The sequence below is a fragment of the Mus pahari genome, chromosome 15 (assembly GCF_900095145.1).
Source record: "Mus pahari chromosome 15, PAHARI_EIJ_v1.1, whole genome shotgun sequence".
Lineage (NCBI taxonomy): Eukaryota > Metazoa > Chordata > Mammalia > Rodentia > Muridae > Mus > Mus pahari.
In genome coordinates, this window is record NC_034604.1 from 67,813,932 (window position 1) to 67,825,148 (window position 11,217).

The 11,217-nt window shown below is 47.4% G+C and overlaps 1 protein-coding gene across 4 annotated transcripts in view; it reads left to right on the forward strand.

Moving 5' to 3' along the window:
• The window catches only part of Myo5b (myosin VB), a 295,975-nt gene that overhangs the window by 167,545 nt on the left and 117,213 nt on the right, over positions 1–11,217 (forward strand). For all 4 annotated transcript variants that reach the window (XM_029547256.1, XM_029547258.1, XM_029547257.1 and 1 more), the window contains exons 6-8: positions 310–453; positions 1,862–1,943; positions 8,647–8,754. In XM_029547256.1, the coding sequence (XP_029403116.1) occupies positions 310–453; positions 1,862–1,943; positions 8,647–8,754 (334 nt within the window). The remainder of the gene's footprint in view (positions 1–309; positions 454–1,861; positions 1,944–8,646; positions 8,755–11,217) is intronic.

Genomic DNA, 11,217 nt, shown 5'->3' on the forward strand with positions numbered 1-11,217 from the left:
TGCTCAACAGCTGTCTCTTGAGTGTGGCCAACAATTGTAAGGGGGTCTGAAGATCAGTTTGATGTTTTGGCTTCGTTTTAAGTTAACCAAGTAGAACTTCCCACCCAGCCCTCTGTCCTCACAATAGCAGAGGTGTTTGTAAGGCAGGAAAGCAGGGATCCCATGCTCCCACAGGCCTACAGGCTTGAGGTCAAGAAGGCCCTGGGCGCTGGGGTGGGTGGGAGGAGCTTGAGCACTTGACTGACGGAGCTGTCTCCCTCCCAGCCCTTGCCCTCACCATTTACACACTTCTGCTGTCTGTTAATCCAGGCCATTGGGAACGCCAAGACCACTCGCAATGACAACAGCAGCCGATTTGGGAAGTACATTGAGATTGGCTTTGATAAAAAGTATCACATCATTGGGGCCAACATGAGGACCTACTTGCTGGAGAAGTCCAGGGTGGTCTTTCAGGTGAGTGGCAGGACTCGGCCGTTGTACTTCGCCTCCATTACTGCTCCATCCGCTCCGTGTGCTCACAGAGAAGCCCATCTCTTAGCCTGGAATCAATGTTCTTGTTCTCTTTCTTCCCTTACCAAGTAAATATTCATGTGAACTAAGCCTCAGGTGTCCAAAAATCTTTTGCACAGTATTGCTTTGCCTGACACTAGATCCAGGGCTAAAGAAAGAGCAGTCGGCCTTACAGTCTTATCATTTGAAAATGTTATAGGCAGCCTGGGTCTCAGTTTGCAGGGAACCTGCTTGTTCGGTGGGTCAAAAATAGGTGTATAGCTAGCTAGATAGGCATATATGCTGAAATAAAACACACACACACACATTTGGTTTTCTTTCCTAGGAAGTGGTGTGTATGAACACCACTCAGGTCTTCCCCATCACAGTCCTTGGTTGTTCTGCTGACCCTCTTCTTCCTCACCTCAGCTCTCCCTGGCCTCTGCCTCACCCCTCCCTTCCAGCTTCTAGTGATGGGCATAGCCACCTCAACCACCATTCTGCAGCAGCTTTGCCCTCTCATCATGGGACTGAGGTAGCCTGATTCAGTGGTGATGGTGGCCTGATTCAAGTCTGCAGCTCCCTTTTCCATGGGTGCAGTGGCTTCCCTACCCCCAGGGTTCAGCTGTCCTCGGGAACCCCCCAAGTCTCCTGAGCAGTTCCTTAGTGATGACTTCCTGCCTCTGGGTAACAAACATTCCATGACTGTTCAGAACGGCTCCCCTTCCTTCGCAGGTGGCTTGGGTGGCCCCGCATCCATCCTTCCCTAGGCAGAGTGGCAGGAAGCTCTGTTGGGTGGACTGACAAACTGCCTGCACTCCACTGTGACGTGAACGTTCCTCTTCCTTGGCTATTTCTACCCAGGCCTCCACCTCCCCAACCCCCTTCCCTGCCGATTTAAAACTGTTCTAGTCATGAGTGTCTAATGAAAGTCCCCAGGGACCTTCCTGACCGCCTGGCCCAACACAGTGGGCAAGCTCAGCCTCACTTATTGTGAGTCCCAGAGGAGAAAAGGAGCTTCCAATGGGATGATTGAGGTTTGCGGAGTGCCAGTCAAGCAGCAAGGATTACAGTGTTTGCTGACTGACCCCCACCCCACGTTTGTGGTGTAGCACTGGTGTTTAACGTGGAAAGGAAAAGAAATATTTGCCTCCACAAAAGCTAAGCCGGAAAAGTCCTGATGGGGAAGAAAAGACCCTGTCATAGCAAAAATGGAAAAAAAATGTCAGTTGAAATTGCAGGTGGCCGGGGCACAAAGGAAACACCTGAGCAAGGTGGCTTGTGCCACCTGGATGAGACAACCAGGACCAGAATGGCCAAGGAGATGATCCTGGGAACCACGGCCTAAAACTGATCTCCTTTTCCTCCCCAGGCGGATGATGAAAGGAACTACCACATCTTTTACCAGCTCTGTGCTGCTGCCAGCCTTCCTGAATTTAAAGAGCTCGCTCTAAGTAAGTCCCCCAGGTACACAGGGTCTTTTGCAAGGGCAGCTGCTGCAGCAGGCAACTAGCAGCTCTGCCCAGAGCCCTCAGTTGTGGATTCTTGTCTCAGTTGTGTCCTTACTGTGGTCCTGCACCTTAGTCCCATCAGAACCTTACCGCAGGTTAGTAACGCAGGGTTAACCATAATTTCCAGGCTTCCTGCAAGGAATGTGCTGTAGGGATGGGAGTGTATATTTGCAGAGCAGTGCAGGTGTCACCTCTTTAAAAGAGGTGCCGCAGAGCTAATGGTTCCGTCATTCAAGTGCTTGCCGCTCAAGCATAAGGACCTACATTTGAATACTCAGAAAGCTGTGGGTGAACACATCAGTAATTCCAGCACTGGGTAATGGAGAAATGAATTCCTGAAGTTCCATGGCCACCCAGTCTGCCTAGCTCGAATATAGAGGCTCAGGCTGCATAAGAGGCTCTGTGTCAAACAATAGGGGAGAGAAGAAATGAAGGAAGTCACGTCATGTGACCATGGCCTCTGTGGATGCACACACCTGCACAGGCAAATGTATGTGTGTGTGTGTGTGTGTGTGTGTGTGTGTGTGTGTACACTATGTATGTGCATACAATATCACACATACAGATTTTTCTTTAAGAGAAAAATGTGTTGCTTCTGTCTACATCATGAGAAGTTAGTCCCTTTCAGAGACCCTAGAAATTTATACACTGCTGATCACTTTCCCATGACCAATGTATGTTCGGTCATATCTTAGGGTTGAGATAGAAAAGAGGAGAACAGTGCTGGCCATGGTGGGGAAGGATACAGACCACACAGATGAGGCTCATGTCACCACAGAGTCACAGTTGAGACAACTAAGATTCAGTACTGCAAAACTGTGGATCCCTTTGAACAGGCATGGAAGCTTCTAGCAGATCATGGTGGAGCAGTAGAGGGAAGTGGAACAAAGCAAAAGTGCCTCACCACCTCCACAAACAATGCTTGTCCCTTATCAAATGAGTGGGCCCATCCTTTGTTTTCCTCATGGATGCATTAGCAAGGCGCTCTGCTTTTGAGGCATCAATACAGAAACAGTGGTGGGCAGGCTTTTATTCCAGTCATCTCTCCCTGGGCTGGAGCCCCCACTTCATCTGTCTGGGGCCAGATAGAGTCTTGGTTTTGAGACTTCTGAAGCTGAGTGATGACTGGCCAACCTGGAGCTGAGCAGTATCCTGTCCCTGGCCTATTATCTGTACTTGGGTCTGTGTAGGAAGAGTCCTGGCTAAAAGATGATGTGATAATCTCATTTATTAAATTTGTTGGTCTTTGCATCTCTGCTCTAAACAGATTGTTGAGGTTATGTCCCCAAATCTTAGCCATCTTAAGGATCCAGTACTAGATACAGCTCTGTCACCAATAGCTAAAATCCATCAAGTGTTGTCTTAGTCACTGTTCTATTGCTGTGAAGAGACACCAAGACCACAACAAATCTTATAAAAGAAAACATTTAATCAGGGGCTGGCTTACAGGTTCAGAGGTTTAGTCCATTATCATCATGGTGGAAGGCATGGTGACACACATAGATAGCACTGGAGCAATAACTGAGAGCTACATCCTGATCTGTAGGCTGAGAAAGAGACACTGGGCTTGACATGGGATCTTGAAACCTCAGAGCACAACCCCAGTGAGAAGGTGGGAGATCATGGGAAAGTGGTGAGCATTACTTCCTCCAACAAGCCCATGCTTCCCAATTCTTCTAATCCTTTCAAATACTGCCATTCCCTAAGACTAAATATATATTTAGTTGCCTTTAGAGGAAACTCTCATTCAAAGCGTAAGTGGTTCTAGGATTTTCTTCCTTCCTGATAACTTCCTTTAGTATTTGTTTATATACCACATGATTCAGGCCATGTTGATGCAATATTGTATAACCTAGCTGTGGGTTCTGCCGTAACTTATCCTGTCAATTACAGTATTCAGTGGGAAGTTGTAATGTTGTTGGAAGTCCAGTCTTGGCCAGTCTTCCCTAAGAAAAGTTGTAGTTTATTTGGAACCCAGAAAGGACATACTGGATGGCACCCACTGGTCTGGTCTGTCCTGCTGTACAGTTGCTGGCAAGGCCTTCCAAGGACAAGGAATGCATGCTACCAGCTAGTCAGGGCAGGTTCTCAGTGGCTCCTGTTTGAGCACTGGCCTGACCTGGGGCCTTTTGGGTTGGATGCCAGCTCTTAGTCACAAGTAGCTGTGTTATGGACAACTGGATATTTTCCTCTTGTCTTCCTAAAATGGGGGTATCATTTTTTTTTCATGATTAACCTCCAGAAGCTGTTTTTCTAAAGGTTGTTTTATCAAAATCAAATTCTGACAAGGTCTATCTGGCTGGCCACTTTGTCATGAATGGAACTTGAATAGAGAAGTTGTCTAACTTTTTCATTTACATGAGTTGTATTGAGGTTTAGAACGTCTTTTCCTTATTTCCTGTTTGTGCAAGGTACAGACTCTCTGAGCTTCTGCCAGAATCCTTGAAAATTACCCAATTCAATCAATTTCTTACATCTCTGAGAGCATCTTGGAGTGAAATGAAGAGCCTATGATAAGCTCTTATGAGGCTCCCTGTGGCCTGTGGGTGGATTGGCTGTGAGCCCTGAAGCTTGGTTTTTGGTTTCCTTGATAACCCTGATAAATAACTGGGAAAGTCAAATAAACGAAGGACTAGCCTGAAGCTCCACTGATTCTCTAGACACTGTAATCTGTGTCTTGTTCGTAACCTAAAACGCATTATACAAAAATCCCTGCAAGTTTGGTGCCCCTGTATAACTTGTACATTTGTTGGGAAGTGGAGGACATGGCTGTGTCTTGTAACCCATGTTCTTCCTCCATCCCGTTGTTCTGTATGTATAAAGAGATCATATGCTACATGTAATTTTTAAAAAACATGTTACCTGCTACCTCCTTGCCTGGTATTTCAGCCCGTGCTCCAACCTCTCCCAGTTCCTTTTGCTCCATCTGACTTAGCCCAGGATCAATTGCAACCAACCCCCAGTCTGGGAAATGTGGGAGCTGCTGTCCACACTCACCGGCCCCTCTGGGCTAGCTTCGCCCAGCTGCCAGCTATCGCTGTGGCTGCTCTCCTGCCCACCTAGCCCCGAGGAAGGAAAACACTAGACAGCTTTATTATTTTAAAATGAGTCAGATCGCACAATTGCTGGGCTCTTATCAGCTAACCTATTTCAGTCAACCACTGGTGGCAGAGGCCACCGTTTCCAGCCACCCAAGATCTTACATGGTTGTAGCATGCCTCCCATTCCAAAACCTGCCGAAAAGCTTCCCTTTCCCCGCATCCCTGCATCCCTTCTCTTCCTCCTGGGACCCTAAAAATCCCACCTTTTCCCCTTTGCCCAGCAATTGGCTCTTACCTTCTTTATTGACCAAATCAAGAACCAGTTAGGGAATCAGATTTTAGTATCGGCCCCTCCTCCTTCACTCATGGGAAATTCACAAAGTTCTGTGAAAATTTTGTTCTAGAATAAATGCTGGTCAAGTTCCTGTCCCTTTCCATTCACTCTCCTGGGTGTGTTAAAAGATTTATGTATTTTTATGTTTATGTGTACACTGTTGGTCTTCAGACACACGAGAAGAGGGCATCGGATCCCATTACGGATGGTTGTGAGCCACCATGTGGTTGCTGGGAATTGAACTCGGGACCTCTGGAAGAGGAGTCAGTGCTCTTAACTGCTGAGCCATCTCTCCAGCCCCACTGATTTAGTTTTACAAGAGTCACTGTGGCCTTGCACAAGTCAGAGTACAGCCTCCCCAGTGAGGTCCAAGCTCTTCAACATTGACCTTGATGTTTGGTGCTCCAGTCATAGAATAATGGCCTCTCTGTGATCTGTTGACTGCTGGGGCTGGTGTCTGTCTGGTAAACCCAGCTAATAGACATTGTGGGTGTATATCTATACTTGGGAATTCTTGGAGGGAGGGGGCAAGGAGGAGAAAGGGATCACAGCGGCATGATGAGAGAAGGAGTTGTGGGTAGGAAGGAGAGTGCTGGCTTCATGGACCTGACTGGAGAACTGAGCTGCAGCCAGCCAGGCAGATGGGGAAGGGCTAACTGTATGCTCCTTGCCTTTCTCTTACTAACAGGGTCTGTTGTGTGATAACTAGTGACTGGGGCAAGTAGACGCAGAGGGGAAAGAGATGACCTTGTTGATGGCAGTCAGATGGCAGTCAGATGCTTCGGCAGGTGGCATCTGCAGTGTGGAGCCTCAGCCTAAGAGTTTGGGACTGCAGAGCAGGAAAGGTGGGGGTGTTCTGTCACACTCAGAACAGCAGGTAGCAGGGCCCTAGCTGGTGACAGTGAAGGATCTTTTGAAGATGCTTCTAATGCCTTCCCTCCAATGTGGAAGCCAGATGTCCCCCTTTAGTCTCCAGTGACTCTGCTGCCTTGGCTGACATTCAGCAATGAGGTTTTTTTTAAAAAAGAAAAAGAAAAAGAAAAGAAAGAAAGAAAAAAGGAAAGAAGGAAAAGGAAAAAAGAAAAAAATCAAAGTCGTGGAATGCTAAAGAACAATCATCTCTTCAATGGAATGAATGTTCAAGTCTTGGGCTCCCTATCCTAGTCATCTGTGTTAAGCCTATATAACCCCTTAGCATCTGGAGTCCTCAGTTTACATGCTGAAAAGCACACATAGTAAGCCATCCTTAGGCAGCAATGAGAAAGGCACGGAGTAAGCGGTTTTGAAAAGTCAGTGTAAGAGAAGGGATTGTTTTATTAACCTTTGGGATCTATTGTTCAGCACACTCAGCTCATGGAGTAATTAGCTATGAAGGGGCTAAATATGTTTTGAGTATAAGTCATAAAATGTACCTCTGTTGAATCTCTGAATGGATAAATTCCTTTCCCTTCCAGTTCAAGAATCTTGGCCTCCACTCATCTAAGAGTTCTAAGTTAATCCTCCAGGAAACCTCTCTTACACAGTGGATGGTCTATGCCGTCCTCTCTATTCCTGTTCAAGTATTGGTCTAGCCTGTTAAAGTTGTGGCTGTGTTGTCACGTTTGCTGCTTACCTCTGATACTTTTCAGCTGGGCCTGGCTGTGTTAGACCCACAGTCATTTCCAGAATTGTTGGCTGAATTCACTGTGGCCTGGAACATTGATATTATACCAGGGAGCACCAGGATGTGGATAGAGACAGGAAAGGAGAGGTACATAGGGGTTGTTGACAGCAGGACAAAAGGAAAGGTTGAGTGAGGTGACGGTGTAGAACACAAAGACAAAAAAGGAAAAGGGATCTGGAGAAGTGAGAGTGGTCATGTTACAAAGGCTTAGGACAAGAGCCTCTGCCTTGAGGACTGTGAAACTGCTGAAGGCCTTTGTGCAGGAGAGGGATGTGGCTGAAGTTACCAGCATTGCAGGCTGGGTTTGGGAGAATGTGAGCAAAACACAAAGACAGGTTTAGAATCTTTCGAAACATTCCCCTAGATGATATTTGCTGAAGGTCAGACCCACAGCAATGGCAGTCAGCAGGGAGCAAGGAAATGGACCATAGATGTTCTTGGGAGATAAATCAAAGGGCATGATGTTGAAAGGCATGGAGTTGCTGTGGAGTGTGGTTACCTGATACACATTCAGTCTGCATGTCCAGCTCTCAGGCAAAGAATTCAGTGGGGAGGTTTCGGGGCAAGATGAGAAGCAGCACATGTCCATCCAGTCTTGGCATACCATCAAAGCCAAGCTCCATACACTCAGAACATGTGGTGCCACTAGCTGCCTGTCCTCCCATTTTGTATGTCCCAAAGATATTTTTTAAACATTGTAGATGTGTGGAGATATGTGTACAAGAGTGCCAGTGCCCACAGAGGCCGGAGGCTTCTGGTTCTCTCAAGCTGGAGTTACAGGAGGTTTTGAGTCTCCTAGCCTGGACACATGCTAGTATCAAACTATGTATCCCCTCCAAGAGCAGAGCTTGCTCTTAACTGCTAAGCCATCTTCTTGGCACCCCCTCCCCTCCACCAATACATTTCATTACAGTCAGTCACTGCCGCCCCCCCCCCTTGCTGGATATTTGCCCTCTGCTAAGCTCCTCTCTCACTTGTAAAACACCTCACTGACTCTCCTTTCTTAATAGCTGTCAAGGCTGTCAGAGGCATGGCTGAGGGAGATGGAGCGCCAGAGGTGAGAGAACACAGAAGGATATCAGTCCTTCCTTGTCCTTACATCTGAGTAGCTCCTGTGTGTGAGGACTTTGTAAAATAGAGAAAACCAAGACCCTGCCACCCTCCGCTGCCCCTCATTAGTCAAATGTGACTGCTGGATGAGGGTCTCCTAAGGCCAGCTAGATGGGATTCCAGGATGTGACTCTAGGTATACGTTTTCCTTGTTAGGCCATTTGAAAACTCAAATCTGAATTGAACGATGGTGGACTGGACTTTCCGTGATCTGGTTAGCTGGTTAGCCTACTCACCATGCCTGCTCACCATGCCAGTCTTACACACACACACAGCCATACACTTTGAGTATAATACAAGTTTCTTTTGATTCAGTTTTCTCTCCCATTTCCCATTGTGGACAAAGAGTATTCTGAAGGATTAAAGATCAGGCCAACAACAGAATTCGGTGTGAGCTAGAGTGGGCTAGAGGAGGCGTCCTCCTAGGTGGAGTTCTGCGGGTGATGAGGAATGGAGCTCTCTTCTAATGTCTCACGCCTTCCTTCCTGCCTCCCGCAGCGTGCGCAGAGGACTTTTTCTATACAGCCCATGGAGGAAACACGACCATCGAGGGAGTGAATGATGCAGATGACTTTGAGAAGACCAGACAAGCCCTCACACTCCTTGGTAAGGAACCTTCTGAGTGAGAGTCACCTGTCCCATGGGCAGGGATGGGGGAGAGCAAGGCGAGGTCTTACTGGCTTACCTGCTAAGTCCTCCAAGCCTTGATGAGTGTCTCCTTAGACTCTCATCTCTCTCAGTCCACAGGCCTAAAGTTCAGAATTTGGAACTTTTTCAGAAATAAACTTTTGAGCCGGGTACTGCAGAGTATCCCATCACTTGCTTAGCTGTTGAAACTCATGGAGAAGAGTGAAGCCATGTCGTTGTATGCTGTGGTCTGAGTTCACAGGCAGTGTGTACCCCCATGGAGACCCTCTCACTGAGCCAGACCACCGGTGCACTAGCCACGGGATCTGAGCTGAAGCAGACCCCAGGGTCCAGAGACTTGTGGCCCATTTAATGCTGGTGTGCTAGCCATGGGTGTTACAGTCCTCAAAGCAGGGAGTTCTCTGTGACCTTCAGTAGCAGAGGGGCTCAGGAGAGCTGGAGATAATTGTCCCTGTCCCCAGCCTGTTTCAGAGGGAAGCTCCCCCAGGTTCATGAGATGAAAGGTAAATTTTTCCTGACTGGGAAGATAAAACAGTCAATCTTGGGGCCTGTAGCCAGGGAAAGGGAAGTGTAAGGCAGTCAGAAAGTGTCTCAGATGATACCTACATCTTCCCCATCCCTTCCGGGACAGGGATGAAGCATCTGGATTCTCTGTCAGGTTGCTCAGAACAGCATCTGTTCACTTCTGTAGTATAAGCCAAGTTCTGTCAGTGTCCAAATTAAACATGAAAAGCTGGACACACCCTCGTCTCTACGGGGAGGAGATAGAGGGCCTGTGTGTTAAGTATGGCCACTTCTCTGTGTAGCTGAGGCCTGAGTAGAACTCATCTTTTGCACCTGTGAATTATCAGGAGCAGAAAACACTCTGGTCATCCCAGCATGAAGACAGTACCATGATAACCAGAGTAGCAGTGAGTGATTAGCTGTGGAAAAGGCTGAAGTGGACTGAGGACAGAGGTCACAGAGGCAAAGGAAGTGCTGCTATGGCTAGCACAAGGGGCCAAACATCACAGGGACTGATGGGTAAAGGAACCAGGGTTGTAGGTGAACTTCAGACCTGTCCAGGAGGAGGGTGAAGTGTGCTCAAGACTCAGGACCAGCACCTTATGCTTGCCTTGAGTGTGGTGGGTCCATAGGTTTAATGCATGCTTAACAAGGAAGGTATTGGACTCCTGGGTGAGTGGTAGTGCCTAGTGGGGGACCAGAACCAGGATGGGGACCACCTTTCTACTGCCTTTGCATCACTGAGGGGACCTCTGTTCAGAACCCTGATGCCCTGCCAGTCAGCACAGAACTGAGGGGAGGGGAGAGAAGTGGAGGGAAGATCATAGAGACTGTTTTGATGTCTGCATGTCTCACTTCCCCCAGCATCGCACACCCTATTGCTCTCCACAGTCGGAGACTTAGGAGGATGCCTGACAGTGAACAGAATGTGTTCTGCCCAGCCTGCCAATGGGAGATGCACACACTGTGGGGCTGGTGCACGTTCTGGGCAGCTGTGACAATGAGCAGGAACTGGTAGGAGGGGACAGATACCTCCCAGGCTCTGAGATACATAGATCAAAGTAGATCACATTTATGGAATTCTTTTAGTAAGACTTTCTTCGCTACCCTTTAATAAATGTCCTCATTCTTAATTACCAAGGTTGTAAATACACCATCTTAAAATACAGGATAGTAAAGAGTTTATCTAAGCCCTGTGAAGCATGTGGTTTCTGTTGCTTCTGTTTATCTCTGCTACAGTAGCCTGCCAATAGCTTCAGATAAAACAAGTGGGCATGGCTATTATAAGGGTTTATACAAACACCCTGTGCGTCATGGGCATGGACTGTTGGCCCATGTTTTAATCTTAGGTTTAATTGGTGATTTAAAACAAAATTCTTGAGAATTTCTTAAATCACTACAGTATTTACATCCTTCCTACTCCTCCTGTTCCCCGAGAACCCATTCTGTGCTCTCCAACCCTCATTTTCAAATATATGGTCTCTTATTTAATTATTTCTGTTATATACGTGTGTATTCAGACCATCCAATGTGGCTTCTATGTACATTGTTGAGACTGACCACTGGGATTACGTAACCTATCAGGGAACGCCTCTCTGCGGAAACTGATTTCCCCTCCCTTAGCAACCATAGGTTACCTGTAGCTACTTATCTAAGCACAGGATGACATATCCCATCCTCACTGGCATGCCACCTGCTGTGGTCACTGTGCAGGTCTCCTTTAGGTCTCTTCTCACATGGCTGAGATTGATGGCACAGCTTCTCCGTCATGCCCATCCTGTCTGAGAGCAGGCACCCTGCTTCTCTGGCCACTGCTGTCTTTCCATTTCTTTCTTTCTTTCTTTCTTTCTTTCTTTCTTTCTTTCTTTCTTTCTTTCTTTCTTTCTTTCTTTCTTTCTCTCTCTCTCTCTCTCTCTC